The following is a 17,569-nucleotide window of genomic DNA, read 5'->3' as shown; positions in this document are numbered from 1 at the left end:
CCCCAAAGCAGTGGTGGGCAACATGCGGCCGCTCAGGGTAAGCTGATTGCGAGCCACAAGACATTTTGCGGCCACAGCTTCCCCCAGCTCCCATTGGCCGGGAACAGCAAACCGCAGCCACTGGGAGCTGCAGGGGGCCGTGCCTACCGACTGTCAATGTCCGCAAAATGTCTCATGGCTCGCAGTCAGCTTACCCTGATAGGCCGCATGCAGACCGCGGGCTGCTCACCACACACCACTGCTTTAAAACCTATGCCCCACTGGAGCTGTCAGGTGCTTGACATCATACCAGCCCCCCACCTTCAGTGCTCCAGGAGTACCAGTGGCAGCATTCTGCACAGATCATGTATTAATGAACAAAGAGAATGAGGGAGAAGCTCCCTGCAAGAAAACTTGGCTTCCACCCACGTCACCAGTATGACAGAATTTAGCCCATACAGAGAGACATATTCCCCTACACTGAAAATCTTCTAATGTCAGAGCAGAGAATAGCACTTGTTCTAGCCATGGGCCCTGATTCTCAGGTCTCGAGAGTTCAGCAGAACATGAGGAGGGAACACAAGAACAAAGGCAGCTGAAAGCCAGAGAGGGATTGCTGGAATGATACAGTGCTTTGTCCATGCCGCCTACGCTGGATGGGGCTGGGAGATGGTGAAATCTCTACAACAGCCAAGGAGCCCCTCTGAGCAAGGAAACCTTTAGCTGCCCATTTTGAGAAGCTTTCCAATCCCCTTTCCAGCACTCTGGTGGCATGAAATGACCACAGCATGGGGCAGGAAGTGATCCTAGGTATCCTGCCCCTGGGGGGTGGGAAGCCTGGAAGCAGAGGGCATTTGGGTGCTGCCTCCATGGGGTGGGTGCCACATGGGGGTTGGGTCCTGCCCCAAGGAGACGGGTGCCGGGGGGGAGGGGGGAGTTCAGGTCCGGTCTTCGGTGGGATGGGGGTAGAAGAGCGAGCCTGCCCTGCACACACCCTACAGCAGCTCAGGCCCCCCGTGGCTGTCCTGGCTGCCTGCTCCAGCCCACTGACTCTCACTACAGCATGCAGGTAGCGCAAAACCTCAGTGTGTGTCCCCCCCCCACACCACCACTCAATTTGGCCCAGCTGTCCCTCCATCATAACAGAAGGGCGGCCGGGCCATACCTGGTTAGGGAAGGTGCTCCCCTGTGACTGGAGGCCCAATGCGAGCACACTTAGTGCATGTTGGTTAATCCAGGCCTGTGGGAGACAACAGGTTCAAGTGCCTCCCCTGCCTGATTCCACCCACACGCTACTGGCTATTTCGGTCTCTTCCTCTCCCTTTCATTCTCGCTGACTTTTGTCCCAGTCTGAACAGGCAAGTGTTTGCAATCTCAACCATTTTCACAGGATAGGGAAACCATTCCCTGCACACTTCTAACTGTACCCTGCATTAACCCATTGTGGATCTCTGGCCTCCTATAGTGGCGGGACTACATACAGGAGCTTATGCGTCTACTACTGTTCCCAAATTAACTGACTTGGCCCCTTAACTAAAGAAGTAGATGCTTGTGCTTTTAGATCAAAAGGTACTGCATTCAATCCCTGCAAATGAGAGCATTGCTACAGTGCTGTAGGAAACAAATCCTGGATTACTATTAGAGGGGAATAGGATATAAAATAGATCCTTTTCTTCTCTGCTTTATACGAGTCCATGATTGCCAAGATGGCAAATATAAAATAAAAACCTCACTGAGAACTTGAATAGAATTGTATGGATGTAATTGAGAGCAGAATTTGACCCAATATGTCTTATATCTAACTACAAAAAAGTGTATTTTCTTCCATTAGCTTATAAAGCCTCTTTTTTAAACATATTTTTAGAAGAATGTGGATTTTTTTGGTTTTCATTTCTCAGCTTTCGCTCCGATCATTTTTAGCAGTGGTCATCTACGCTGATCACAAGCAGTATCCTAGTGAATTGTCTGTTGACAGTCTGCTTTCTTGCCCATCATTCATTGCTGACAATCACAATAACTCTCAACAGGTGAGTCAGTGCCTGGGATAGTTAACAAAAACACAATAAGAAAAGTTGTCGTTCTTTTTCGATGATTAAAAACAAATCTCACCCACCATTCCTAAGCTAGATTCTTCTTTTCTTACCAGTCTCACAGCACTGTATCTTACCCATGCTAGGTGACACAAGTGTATTTATCAAATGCATCAGCTTCAATTGTTAGCCAGCAGTTCAAATTTTCCATACTTTTCACAATTTTGTAACATAATTTGTAACTTCTTGCCCTCAAGGAGCATGTGTCATCTAGGCAAAACTAAGCCTCCCAAAGAATGAAAGCTAGATAGTTAATCATGTGCAATGGAAAGGATTTACTGATGGCTTGAATTCCACTGCCACAATGTCGTCTTCTATTTCATGTTGTTGAAGCAGAATCTTGTCCATTGAAAAGCTGCCTCTTTTTCAGCATTCACTTTCAATAAACACAGCCTTTCACTTCAATAGCAAAAGAGCCCTGCTTGAATGAGTTATTGCTAGCCAGCTCTCTAAGAACAAAACCCTGTGCTCAGCACACTGGAGGTAGATAAAAATGGCTAAGGATTATGATGCCAACAAAGTAAATGGATGTTAGGAGAAGATAAATCTTTCCTGTGGCAGGCTTTTAGTTCTAAGTAGAAAGAAATGTTTGAACGCACACTGAGTTTGGGTTCCACGGTGGTGAAATCTCACAAGCTGTTTTTGTGAGATTCTAGCCCACAGTGATGAAAATCTCATAAGACAAACTCACGTCTGGAGATTTCTGCCATCTTGAATGGGAGAAATCTCTTTAAGGAGACCCAGTCATTCTCCAGAGACTTTGGGTGCATTGCAGCCAGAACTCAAAAGACCTTTCTGGCTTTAGATCAAGGAATTCAAATCCAGACCCGCTAGAAATCCAAGAGCTTTTGGATTCATTGTTCCAATTTGGGTCCATCTCTAGCTGTAACCAAGTGCAGTGCTATAGCCCTCTATTCACTGCTGCTAAATAAAAACTACAGGACTCTTTCAGGCTTTCCACCCTCAGTGTATAAATGCAGTGTAACTGTAAATCTTGTCGACAAGCACATCCATGTCGACAGGGAGTGGCGAGCTAGAGCTTGAAGAGCATTTACAGCACCAACTGCCAGAAAATAAGGCTCTCTCACAAATATTTCTAACCCCTCCATCATGATGGTGCTAAACATGCACCTTTCTTGACCAGTCTTCATGTTTCTAATGGCATCCTAATATCCTTTTCTCTTTATTTTTTAACCACAGAGAAAGAAATATTGACTCTGAGCTGTGGTTCATACAGTGTGAGTACTATCCACAAAGAACAAAAGCAAGCCCACCAGCTGCACTTCAGTAAAGAGTCTCGTAGCTATCTGATTAGTGTGATCACTCTGCCTAAAATAATTTCTCATTGGGGTTGTGTGAGGAAGAGATCAATTTCTAGCCCACAAAATCAGTAAGGAGCTACATTTAAAAAGCAACTGATTTTAAAATTGATCTTGGGGAAAATTCAGAGTGCATATTTATTTACATGATGCTGGGAGCTTTCCAGGAAATACACTTTCTGCTACTAAATGGTACAATTTACCCAGTTTAATTAAAAACTGCAATTAAAGCAAAGCAAATTAAAATAGTTTAAGGGATGGAATGTGAGAATTACAGAGCACATACTTTTGAAAGCATTTTGTCAATGAGAAAAGAATTTCAGGCATTTCTGAATGGCCATGCCCTTATCCATGTGCACAACTCACAGTGAGTATTAATATACAGTAGAACCTCAGAGTTATGAACATCTCGGGAATGGAGGTCGTCCGTAACTCTGAAATGTTCATAACTCTGAACAAAGCGCAGTTCGGGCTCCAGATCCAGTAGCTTTGACACTCCAGGCCAGCTTCAGCAGCAGATGAGCTCCCTGCTCAGCCTGGCATGAGTTTGCAAGCTTGTCCCGCTCCTGACAGGCAGGGGTGTGTATGTGTGAAAACATTGTGTCTCTCTCCCATGATGGGTGGGAAGGAGTGAAAACAGCGCAGACCCCAGCTCTGCTCCCACTCTGCTGGCTCTGGCTGCCTTGGGCTGGCAGTCCCAGTGTCTTGCTATAAGTGGCTACCCCTGGGTGTGGGGTGGGGTGAGGACAGGCAGCCTAGATGTGCCTACCTTTAAGGTGCAATACAGGCACAGTATAGTATGTGAAAAAAAAATTTATTTTTTTTTTTTGGTCTCTGCTGCTGCCTGATTGGTTACTTCCAGTTTCACATGGTGTCTGGTTGACTGGTCAGTCCCTAACACTGGTGTTTGTATCTTTGAGGTTCTACTGTATTTCAAATGGTGGCATGAAACAAAGTTAATGGAAACACCTCACTACACCTTAACTATACTATGTTATCAGTGTTGCAGTATTTAATAGTCAAATAAGAAATATGTTAACTTAGGAAGAACCAAGGACCCTCACTGTTATGTTATCTATCTCTACACACACACACACACACACACACACACTCCCTCTCTTCTGACCATAACAAAATTGATAACAGCTCAAGAAGCAACTAATTTGGTCACAAGAAAGCTGATTATGCAAGACACTGATAAGCAGAAAACAATTTTTAAAAGTGTACTGATTGTCCAGGAATCAGTAAATAAATTATTCCTGATAATCATTAGAGAAATGAAAAATTAAGATTTTTTCTGATCATTGTGGTGATTTTTATATGCAAACATGTTTCAAACCTGGTTTGAGTTTCTGTAGACTTTTAGTCTTTCTATAGAAAGCTGCAATTTTTTCCCCAAGAGCTGCTTTACCTTTGCCTATTTCACATAGAAATACAAACATGAAAGTAATGTGTACATTTAACTTGAGCAAATAGCTCACATATAAGGACTGTCAGATAGAAAGCACCTGATGTGTTAAAGACTACACATCTCATTAGAGCGGGGGTCTTAACCAAGGTCTGCTGACCAAATTACAGCTAAAAGAACAGATCCTGAGTTGATGTAAATTGCCATAGCTCCACTGAAATCAATGGAGATCTGAACATTTACACAAGCTGAAAATCTTCCCCCAAAGTATTTAGTTTGCCTCTAAATTCTCCTAGTAGCTACATCTTCATTTCTGATCCTGAACTATTCTGCAACATTGCTATGAGCTGTTAAATAGCTGTTGCATTGCATTCCAGAGTTAACTGTATTTCTACATGGGGTGTGAAGTGATTCTTCTGTGTCCCTTAGTGGTTATATACATCAGAGGAATATTGCTGGGTATAATTAATATTTGAGATTCTCAGATGAAAGACACTATGGCAGTGTAAAGTGACATGGCTAATAATATGCCCTTCTTTCTTTCTCCTTGCCCATGTTGTACAGTAAGGTTAATGTGCAGACCAGAGCTGGATTAACTGAATGGATGGAGCGGGGAGGGATGAAGGGTCGTGAGAATCAGGAATATTGCAGCTAAGATGGAAGAGAGTTGGCCTGTGTTCTTCACTTCTGGTTAGCTCCACAGCATGCTGTTGCAGAGCTAGATTATCTGTGGGACAGCCCGGCAAACCTGCGGGGGAGACTGGATCCATAGCTTTCTAGGGGGTTGTGCTACGGATTGTGTCAAGGATATTTTGTGATGGATGATGCCCTAAGTGTCACTTTCATGACATAGTGTAATGTGTAACTCAACATAAATGCAGGCTAGATGTACACAACAGGGCATACATAAAATGTAAAACACAGATCAGGTCAAGAACCCTGCACCATGGTAAGAAAAACAACTAACCTTGTTTATCTTCCCCTGAGTCACTGTTTGAGTATCCATCACTTTCTTCTTTCTCGCTGTCAGAGGCCTGTAGTGCCTTCTGTGATGAGCTTTTACTCTCCTTTTCATGGTCTAAATTATCTTTTTCATCATCTGAGGGTGACTTTGACATTCCATTCATCTGATCATCGGCCTGTCCTTCTTCATTAACTTTCTCATCTGATTTCTCTTCATCTGCTTCAAAATCTTCATCATACTCTGAAATAAAAGAAGACCTCTAGCGTGAGATAGAAAATGGAATTCATAACTACTTAAAGTTCTTATTAACCAGAGAAAGGTTAACTCCCATTAACCCTCTTTTACCGTTGCATTTCCTCACCTCTTTTTACAATAAGTGAATATATGAGGCCACAGGAGGGATTGTAAAAGTACATTACCTCAAAAAACAAATCATTTTCTTTATACCTAGAGTAACAGAAATGGAACAAAGCTACTCAATGATCTAGCAGGTGTCATTCAAGTGTAAAGAATAAAATAAACAAAGATAGGTCAGATAGACAAATGCAGGAATAACATATAAAGGGAAAAGATCCCCATTATAGAAAAAACTTGCTGCAAGGAAAATTAATTTAAGCAACAGATAAAGCATCAATGTATTCTGTGGGAAGTAAGCAAAAAGTGGACTGACAAGGCTAATTAACAGATTGGTATCCTACAAAATTAATTATTCAGACTCTGCCAAAGGACGCTGCAGAGGAATGCTCTGATTATTGCACAGTTCTAATATATTCATTTGGTTACAGGGTGAATTCCTAGCTCCATTGACTCTAATGGCAAAACTCCTATTTTGACTTCAGTGGGAACAGGATTTCAACCCAAGTCTCTTACTGAGAATTTGATTAAGAACATTTGACAACATCAGGGCTTTGTATGTAATTCAAAATTGAAATCATGTGTGTATTAGAAAATGTTCTCCACTCCACCCAGAAATAGACTAATTATATTCCCACAAACCAGAACATACCTAAATCCCTTTCACAATAAAATATTTACATTGCAACCATTAATTTGCTGCACAGTCTGCAGAGAGGTAACAAAACTGTATCATGAAAGAGAATTGTCACATCAGACACGCTCCAGCTGTCCCTCGGGGCGATAATTTCTCACCTTTCAAATTTAATTGTTCACCTCTTTTTCTTGTTGAAGTGACAAAATGCCAAAGAGAGAAAGGAAGAGTACCTGATGTGGAACCAATTAGGCAAATAAACCATTTCTCCAAAATGAGAATTAAGAAAATGATTAGATTTATTTTCTACATTCAAAGCAATTGAGATTCCAGCTGCCTCTGAGGTGGCAAGCCTTCTCAGTAATTGTCAGAGAGGTGTCCACCCCCTGCAGGGAAAAAGGCATGGCTAATCACAAAAACATATCCCTAGTGCCGAATGAGAAAGTTTTGTGTGGGTGCAGAAAATTCATGAAAATGAGGACAGGAGTAGAAAGTGGGAAAATATTTATGGAGAAATGATATATTATGAAAAAGGCTTCTCTTAAATAAGTAAATGAATTAACAGGAGATGCTAACAATTTCTGTATTGACAGATAGATGGAAAAGGCATTGGTGGTTATATGGTACAAGAAAACTGCAAGCTTAAAAACAAGAAAGGACTATAACCAAGAGGTGAACAGATTTATTTCACTCCATATAGGCAGCTTTTAGTGCTATAGCCCCAGTAGGAAAGATAGAATGAGGATATACTGTATTCAAGACATGAACTTCTGTGTTAGATTTGACCTTAGAAAGGAGATACTATAAATCTAAGCAGAACAAGAATGACCCTGAAAGTCAGTGCTGATCACAAATGCAAAGAATGAATGAACTATGCAACTAAAAATTATCATCTACTGCAGACAGATCCTCCACTCCTGCCCCATCGCCATCCTTCTATAAACCCTCAACCCCTCCCTCCCCCTCCCCATCCTTCTATAAACCCCCAGCCCCACTGCTCCTGCCCCTCCTTCTATAAATCCCCACCGCTCCTGCCCCCTCCCCAGCCTTCTATAAACCCCCAGCCCCACTGCTCCTGCCCCTCCTTCTATAAATCCCCACCGCTCCTGCCCCCTCCCCAGCCTTCTATAAACCCCCAGCCCCACTGCTCCTGCCCCTCCTTCTATAAATCCCCACCGCTCCTGCCCCCTCCCCAGCCTTCTATAAACCCCCAGCCCCACTGCTCCTGCCCCTCCTTCTATAAATCCCCACCGCTCCTGCCCCCTCCCCAGCCTTCTATAAACCCCCAGTCCCACTGCTCCTGCCCCTCCTTCTATAAATCCCCACCGCTCCTGCCCCCTCCCCAGCCTTCTATAAACCCCCAGCCCCACCGTTTCTGCCCATTCCCCATCCTTCTATGAACTCCCAACCCTCCGCTTCTTCCCCTTCCCCCATCCTTCCATAAACTCCCAACCTCTCCGCTTCTTCCCCTTCCTTCTATAGCCCCTCCACTCCTGCCCCATCTTTCTATACACCCCCTAAACCCTCCACTCCTGCCATGTCCCCATTCTGTTCCTCTACACCCACCTCAAGCCTCAGCTCCTGACCACCACCCCCTGTTCTGCTCATATCCTCCACCATCTCCCACCCCTGGGCTGCTACCCCTTCTCCTCCTTTGCGTCTGCTCCCTCTCTCTTCCCCTCCCATCACCAGCTCCTCATCCCCCACATCTCCTGTCCCCCTCTCCCACTCAGCTCCTATATATCCCATGGCTCCTGCAACCTTAACTATAAGCATTGTTACCTCTGCACTGCCTATGCTCTCGCTCTCTCCTCCCTCCCCCTGCCCCTCTCACACACACACACACACACTTCTTAAATCTCTGTTCTTCATTACCAGAGTAATCTGGAGTGGGGAAATTCCTACTGTGCCAGAGTAAACTGTCTCTACACGAAGAGTTTGTATCAATGCACTTACACTGGTTGCTAAAGTCACAGTGTAAACAAGACCTTAAACTTAGATTATGAAAGATTTTGAAAGCATATTTGCTCTTGTTACTTTCTGTAGCCCAGTACCACACTGAGTGCACTCAGACCCTGTGGTGCAAGGCACAAACACACTGCAAGACTCAGCCCTTGCCCTAAAAGCATCCAGTCCAAACAGACAAAACAGACAAAGGCTGCGAAGTGGAAAAGAGGCAAAGGGACTCGCTCGAGGTCAGCGGCTGAGCTGGGAATAGAGCCCAGGTCTCCTGATTAGCAGTGCTATGCCCTCTCCATTAGACAATTCTGCCTCCCCGTTTGTGTTCCTTAACTGGGATTTTTGATACTGTACCATCTTTACTAGCATTTTCCTGGTCATCTTCAGACTCATTCTCTGGTCCTTCTTGTGTTTCTTCTTCTCTTTCCTCCCTTCCAATTTCCACTGCAGGCTCCTGACCCTCTCCATGAGCTGATGAAATTTCAACAGTTGAGTGTTTGGTCGCCTCTTGCTCGACGCTGCCCTCACTTGGCTCATTGTGCTCTTCTTCCTTCATCAAATCCTCTTGCTTTTCTCCATAGTCTTCTTTCATCTTTTTCTTTGGAGGAGAGGGTTTTTTGTCCAGGCCCATTGCAATAATACACCTAACAAAAACAACACGGAAGACTTGGAAACTACACATTTTTCCTTTGGCGAAGAATGGAAGGGTATGAAGCATAACCTGCCACATGCCTAGTGAGTTAAAAATAAAATTAAATACATTGTCCTATGCCTCAGGTTCACCACCTATAAATGTGGGACAATACCATTTACCCACCTCTGTAAAGCACTTTGGAGCAAATCCTGGTCCTGCTGTACCATACAGTACTGCATCACTACTGCTACTGCACGAAGCTACTCTCCAGGACTTTCACTGCACTGCGGCAGTGTCTGCACAGGATGTTACTGTCATGCTGCTGCAGATTCACACCCTGGCTTGCCGTGCAGCTACTTGCTGTGTAGACAAGCCCCCAAATTGCATATTTAAAGCTGCACTTTGGCCAACAGGAAATGGCCTGAACAGAGATCCAGGACCAGGTCGCTGAGAGACAGAACGCTCCCTACTTGCTTCACTCTTTAACACCCCTGACCATTGCAGCTGCCAATATAACTTTTAAGTGTAGACCAAGCCCAATTCATCCTGTTCTCCCTCTCTCTAGTTTTTTTAAAAAACAATTCTTAATGCTGCTTTAACCTTCACCAACAAACCCTGCTTCCTCACCTGCCTCCCCGCATTGAAAGATTTCTTAGTTCATAGAAGGTGGTGTTTGCTTTCAGAATTCTGGTACAACCCAGGAACTTTTGCACATGTACTATGGATCCTGGGGATGTTTTGGGGCCTGATCTACACATAAAACATAGATCAAACTAGTTACATCCCTTAGCGGTGTGAAAAATTCACACCCCTGAGAGATGTAGTTAAGATGACCTAACGCCCAGTACAGACACTGCAAGCAATTCTTCAGTCAACTTAGCTACCACGTCTCAAGCAGGTGGATTAACTACAGCTATGGGAAAAAAAACCCTTCGATCATTGTAGCAAGTGCCTACATTACATCACCACAATGGCACAGTACCGTAGTTCCAACGTAGCGTCTGTAGTGTAGACATTACCCAGAGACTCTGCCAAGGCCTAGTGAAGAATGAAAACCCCACTCTGCTTATTCCTTTTTCTTTCCTCGAGAGAACTGTGCTAGGGATGATCCCTCTCCCTTACTCTCAGCTGTTCTCCCCATAACCATGAACCCCTTCCTATACCTTTCATGTCCTTCCTAGAACACTATGACCTATCCAACTGCTCTTCTTACATAAAGCTTTAATATAGCAATCCCTCATGCTAACCCTTTCTACTGCTGCTTCTAACCTGCTGTGATGTATCCTAGAGACTTCCAAAGCTAGATTTTCAGAAACTGACTTCCAATTTTGTGGGCACAAAATATAGGTGTGAATAATTGTGTTAGGCATTCTGTCCTCTCAGTTATTAGCGCCCATAATTTCCTAAAGGTCATTGAGATATTGGAGTTCCTATGTGCAGGTGCATAGCTATCTAGAGCTTCAAACCTACAATGAGCTCTGCATAGACTAACCCCAGCATCCAGACAGAACCTATTGTGGAATCAGGGGCAAAGTCACTAAGGGCTTGACCGAAAACCCATGGAAATCAATGGGAACCCTCACTGAGCATGGGGTCAGGCCCTGAATCTGTGGACGCAAAATTATTTGTGCTCACAATTTTGCCCCTCCAAACATACAGGGGTAAAGCAGGACTTTATGGAATGTGACTTGTTGGGGGCATGAAAATAGAGTGGTCACTGCTGGGAAAGGAACCTTATAAAAGGGGATCTTTAGGTCAATAGCTAGATTTGGGTGGCTGGTGGAAGAGAAAAGAATTTCATTAATCATTGGGTTTTTCCAATATGAAATAATCTGAACCATTTCTCCAGGCTTATATCATTTTAGATAAAGGTAATTCACTTTCTTCTCCACACACGTGCACACAGAAAGGCTGAGATTTAAGCTACTTTGGATATTTACTGAAACAGTACCTCCATCCCTAATTCAGCTGCTTTTCACTCCTCAGAAAACCTTATCACAGCAACATAACATTTACATAAATCATGTAAATATTAGTGTGAAGTGGAAAGACATGGAATTTTTCCTCAGAATTTAGTGCTTATCTAAAAAGTTAGTTGGGCTGTATGGGGGATTCCCCTTTCTCCACCTCCCCCGCCTCATCCAACTGTTTATTGTTGTTTTAAAAATATTTTATGAAAAGAATAAAAATTATACATGGCAGCAGCAGTTCTACTGTGTGACACTGCCTTGAAAATCCAGCAGACAGATTTTATTTTTTTTATTAAAACTGAAGTTTCTTGGCGTACGCTCCAGCTATTGATCATGGCATTGTCTTTGGCCATGAACAAAATGAATGCTTTGTTGTGCTCCTATTTGTTTTCTGCATCCTGGGCAATGTCCTATATTGGCCTACTCGGCAGCCAGGGAAATTACTGTGGACTTCAAATGTTGAGGCAGAGTTGTGCTCCTGAATCTAAGATTTTGTTCTTGTTGTTTTAAATATGTATCTAGCTTGAATGGTGGCCTACAAACCTTAAGAATACAATTGAGTGTAAACTGATGTAGTGATGTCTGCCTGAGTGAACAATAGGTCTGAGAGATGGGAATGACTCACTGAGATAAATGGATTGTTAACTCTGGAACCTACAGCTTGTTTAAATGGCACCATTGTTACTTATTTCACTGCTGATCATTTTTAGCATAAACATCCAGCTGATTTAGTTGGGGATTGGTCCTGCTTTGAGCAGGAGGTTAAACTAGATGACCTCCTGAGGTCCCTTCCAACCCTGATATTCTATGATTCTATAACATACTTATCCAACAACGCCAAACCACCTTCTATGCCTGTCTGGTTGACAAAAGGCCCTTTTTGCCTCTTCCCATGCTGACAGATATTCCATCTTCCCCCTGACAAATGCTCTGATGTAGCATACAACTTCAGTTCAACACTCTCTGGCATACTGAAAACAGAAAACATGGTTGTAACCCAAAAACCCCTCAGTGTCAATTAGCAAGGGGGTTACAAGAATATCGTGATTCTGGTTTGTATATTCCGGTTCAACAAAGAATGTCATGTGAGGTCTTAAATGAAAGTCAAGGTCACACACATTGTTAATATCGTTGTGAAATGTGTGGACAGTTACTGTGTAAGGAGCTATGTGGGAATACTGAAAATATTTTTAGATTCTGTATCACAGCAGAGGTGGAGAAACAGGTTTCCTGTCAGTCAAAAGATGGTTATTCACCTGTCTCTCTGTTGGCGCATAAATTAAGCCTGGTAAGCTAGCACATTGGAGGTATTTACATACAAAGTCAACAGAGATATGCGAAGTCAACAAGGAAGCACACGACAAAGGAAAAGAACCTTATCTTGAGATACACTTCAAAGGTTTGCTGAACTATATTTGGGAAACAAAGAAGATCCTCCAAACGGGCAGTGCGCTGACATTCACGAAAACAGGAGCCCCACCAGCTTGGATTGAACATGCTGCAAAAGGCTTTGGGTGAGATGAACTTCATTAAACAGGAGGTTAATCTACTAGTTAAGTTTAACCTTTAGAAAGTGTGTTATGGTTTTATTTTATAATTAAACCCTTGTTTCCATTATCCTTACTCACAATCTCTTGAATTTTGAAAATAAACTTCTTGTTGTTTTCACTATCAGTGCTGTGGTATTGAGCAAGAAGCTGATCCTGAATTGAATCCTGCAAGCTTGTGTGTACACTGTTCCCTTGGAGACAGCTGACCCTGGTATTTCTGTGAGTGGTCAGTGGCAAGGGGGCAGGATACAACAGGGGAATGCTGCAAAGGGGTTCAGGGACTGGGGTACACTGTTAACCTGAATGGCAAAGTGAGGGCTGGCGTAGCCCAGAAGGGAAGGCTCAGGTGGCTCACAGGCTTGTGATGTCAAGGAACAGATACCCAGTTAAGCACAAGCAAGTCTCCCTCACGCTGGAGGCAGGGAACGTAACACGGTGACTCAGTCTTGGGTACCCTGAGAACTATCACAATGGGGACAATGTAAAAATCAACTGACATCAATAGGAGATTGCCTATGGGAAGATTGCAAGAGCAGATCCAATATGCAGATGATATAACTGGTTTCAATACAAGGGAGGCAATAGATCCCCATTCGTCTGAGATGTGGCCTGGGCTCTGGAAAGATCAATGGGTGAAACGTTTGATAGATGCTTTGGAAAAAGTGGGGAAAGTTTTGTTGTCTAAACACTTGTGAGCATACCTATAGCAAGGAGACGCTCTGTCCACATTCACAAAGCCAAAATATCCATGCTTGCCTCCCAATCTCGCACTCTTCCGATGCTTGTATTCACAGCAGGAGCTCAGCCTGTCCATCTGTATCCCATTGAGGAAAAAGGTGAGACTGAAGGGGAAACCATGGTGGCGCTTTGAGGTAAAGTGAAAGGTCTCTGCAATTGGTGAGAGAACGGGGTTAATGCTTTATTGACAGCCTGTGCCCAGTGACCTCCATTTTGTCTGTATATGTGCCAAAACTATGGATCCTGTGAGATCAGGCTCTTTGCCTCTCATCTGCATTAAGGATCATTAAGTTGTGAAATTCCACCTGCTGATATCCACAAAAATCATGCTTGTCCCCACCCCCACAGCATGTCCTGCAGGTGCTGTAACATATCTGTAGCCAGCTAGGACATTGTCACAGCAGCCATTCAAAACTTCACAGCTGCAGGAAGGATAGAACCCTGAGCCTCCCACCTCAGAAACACAGGCCCCTACCACTTGATTTGCAGAAAGGTATCCATTAGCTGTTAGCTAGCAGTATAGGGCTTATGATACACGGCTGAGCAGCGCTGATTCTCTCCAGCAAAGGGAAGTCGGATGCAGACATAGCGCTTTATCATATTCAGTGAAAAGTCAGAAACAAACACAATCAGTTACATATAACTCATTTCAGAGTAACAGCCGTGTTAGTCTGTATTCGCAAGAAGAAAAGGAGTGCTTGTGGCACCTTAGAGACTAACCAATTTATTTGAGCACAAGCTTTCGTGAGCTACAGCTCACTTCATCGGATGCGTACTGTGGAAAGTAGAGAAGATCTTTTTATACACACAAAGCATGAAAAAATGGGTGTTTACCACTACAAAAGGTTTTCTCTCCCCCCCACCCCACTCCCCTGTTGGTAATAGTTGGTAATAGCTGGTAAAAGCTATTACCAGCAGGAGAGTGGGGTGGAGGGAGAGAAAACCTTTTGTAGTGGTAAACACCCATTTTTTCATGCTTTGTGTGTATAAAAAGATCTTCTCTACTTTCCACAGTACGCATCCGATGAAGTGAGCTGTAGCTCACGAAAGCTTGTGCTCAAATAAATTGGTTAGTCTCTAAGGTGCCACAAGTACTCCTTTTCTTTTTGCGATATAACTCACTGAGTGAAACAGAACTGCTGGTTCAAATGCTTCTCTCAATTGGAAGACTAAAATCACCCCTTCAGCAATAGTAGTCATCACTTCAGGTTACAGAAACTCATTAGCATGGCACCATGGGGGCAGGGGGATTGTGCTGCTCCTGGGTATAGGCTTTATGCCAATGTTATGGAGTTCCTCTGCAGTGATGGGAAGAAGTCTTCCTCCAATCCCTGGGCTGGAATAAGGATTGTGATCTGTGGTAACCCTCCCCTCCTTAATTGTAGATGCTCCTCCTTCCTCCATAATCAGCTAGGCAGAGCCGAAACAGTGCACAATTGTGTGATGTATAGTGATTATGGAGAACTCCCTCGGGCCTGCACCACAACCACCCATCCCCTATGCAGCAGAACAACTGTGATTTCATTGTATCTGAGGACTTCTGATCTTAACCTTGAGGTGATTTTCAGCTCTCATGAATAGTAGATTCCCAGGTCTGATTCTCCTCTCACTCTTGATATACACCAGAGTAACTCTAGTGAAGTCTATGGAGTCACACTAGTGTAAAACTGATCAGAATCAGGCCCCCAGAATATAGTTTTCCTTCTGGAACAATAAACAGTTTACATTGATGTATTACTGCTACTCAGAAACAGAATTTAGTATTCAAGAACAGTTTACTTTTGCAAATATTTTATTAACCATACATCTCTATCCACAAATTAATCTAACCCACAGTATTTTGTTAAATCACTCCTCTAAATTCCTTTTCATAATTTGCAAAAGTAATTGCAGCCTCATTTTCAATCACGGAACAGTAAATCTTGATTTAGGTTGGAGGCAGCTGGTTTATAAGTCCCTGGATGTGCATATCTTGAGTGAGCTCAGCTGAAATCATTTTGATATCACATCAACAGTTTATCCAGAAAATAAGATGTTGCCAGAATTAAATTGAACTCCTCAACTTTTAATCCTTACCTCCTTCCAATAGCTTGCCTTTGTAGACACAAAGGTTTTCTCCTCCACAATGCTGCTGATAGACTTTGATTTCGTCTCTGTAATCAGTGTCATCATGAGACAAGTGCACACTTTTTCCAAAGTAGATCATTGTAACAGATGCATTGCTGTGTAATGAGGGCTTCTGGAATTTTCCTGAGTCCTACAACAGGAGCACAAAAAATGCATTCAATAACCCGACTCCTAACTAGAGGTGAACAAAGGGGCAGCTCTGGTGAGACCTTTTTAAAGTATTCATTCACCTCTTTTTCTCTCACTGTATTTAACCTTCCTGAACTGCAAATAGATCAAAGTGTGCAAAATCGGTGGCCCTGATTCAGACCCTGTGTAACAAAGGGGCCTTACAGCTGCTCTACTGAGTCAGCTGAGGATTCCCTGGCATAGGGACACTGGTCACATCAGGAATGTACATGGGAAAAGGGGGCATGACCAGAGTGCTGCTGGACTCCAGCAGTCCCCAGATGATGTAATAGACCCTCAGGTCAATCTAGCTGGAATTCATTTAAAAAAGTACTATGGCTGCCTCTTACACACACTTGGGCAACCCTGCAGACCAGGGACGTGCAAAGGTAGCATACAGCTAGGTTTGCCCATCACCTAGGGTCCTGCATTCAGCACAGCTCCACCAGACCCAAGGATCGGGTCCTGCGTGACTTTACCAGACATACACTGTCCAGATAGATGAATTATATTTTCTTCTTTTAGCTGGCAAATGCTTATCCAAATCTGAAATTACCAAACCTGTATTTGGTTTCCAAAACCCAAACCAGCTTTCCTTCCAGCTATAGAATCCGACGTCTAAATAATTCCTGTATGTCAGTTTACTTTTCGAATAGAATCCATTTAGAATTCCTCCATTCTGTTTGCAAAGCCATTCTAGTTAGAGCAGAGTGAACTTTACATAGCAAATCTGTATTTAACTTAATGTTTCCATTTGTGAATGCTCTGCAAGCAGCCTTGGATTGTTATTAATTTGTACACTATTAAAAATTCTTTGATTAGGGTTTTATGTGGAAAAAAAGTTCAGCCTCTGAGTTCTTCATGATTCACTATGGTCCTGATTCAGCAAGACACACAAGTATGTGGCTAACTTTAAGCACGTAAGTAGTCCTCAAATTTAATCTGTTTCTGCTCTCTCTTATAACATCAAAAAAAGGAAGGGGGCATTTTGCATTTTACAGCTGCTGACTATGGGCTTTTAAGAACAATCTTGCCCTGGCAGGGAGATGGACCAGATGATCCAATCAGTCTTTTCCACATCTGCCTTGTATGATTCGGACCATAATGTGGGTTTAAGCATACAGCCCCCATACTGGCAAGCTCTTATGGAAGTTAATGGTAATTCTGCCTGAGAAAGGATTGAGTCCTTTATGCTGGGGGCCTGCACCATAAAAGCCACTTTTTCAGTTCTTCTGTGGCACGGAAGCCAAATACATTGTTTATTTGAATGGCTCTATCACGGGGTGCAGTGGGGTACAAGGACAAATCATGAGCAGATTATTCTCCCAACATTCTGATCTTGATTCTGTGAACACACCTGCTTGTCGAACGGTTTGATATACTTGAGTCTCTTTAACAAATTATTTTAGGTTCACATTTGTGCGCACATGTGTAAAACCACTCTCTTCATTGGAAATGTTTTATAGATGGATCCTTGGAAGGAGGTCACAAAACAAGATAATCAAAAGTTGGGTTTTCAGGAGTACACAGTGCTTTAACGGAGGGGGTAGGAAGGGGGGGAGGAGAAGGAGGACAAAAACAGATAGGGTTTAGCTTCTTCTTCTAGTTTTTGAGTTGGTCCATTTCCAAGTGATGATTTCAGTCCTGCTCAGTTAAATTAGTGCCTGTCTGGTTA

The 17,569-nt window shown here is 43.3% G+C and overlaps 1 protein-coding gene across 1 annotated transcript in view; it reads right to left on the bottom strand.

Annotated features, from left to right (window-relative positions):
- ERICH3 (glutamate rich 3) overlaps positions 1-17,569 on the bottom strand; it is a 64,570-nt gene that overhangs the window by 20,565 nt on the left and 26,436 nt on the right. The window contains exons 8-11 of the mRNA XM_084637182.1: positions 15,676-15,856; positions 13,563-13,749; positions 9,062-9,351; positions 5,764-6,000 (exon numbers count right to left, since the gene is read on the bottom strand). Coding sequence (XP_084493308.1) covers positions 5,764-6,000; positions 9,062-9,351; positions 13,563-13,749; positions 15,676-15,856 — 895 coding nt within the window. The remainder of the gene's footprint in view (positions 1-5,763; positions 6,001-9,061; positions 9,352-13,562; positions 13,750-15,675; positions 15,857-17,569) is intronic.

Source organism: Lepidochelys olivacea (genome assembly GCF_965140295.1).
Source record: "Lepidochelys olivacea isolate rLepOli2 genome assembly, chromosome: 8".
NCBI lineage: Eukaryota > Metazoa > Chordata > Testudines > Cheloniidae > Lepidochelys > Lepidochelys olivacea.
The sequence above is the reverse complement of the archived record's forward strand: the minus strand, read 5'-3'. Positions and strand labels throughout refer to the sequence as shown.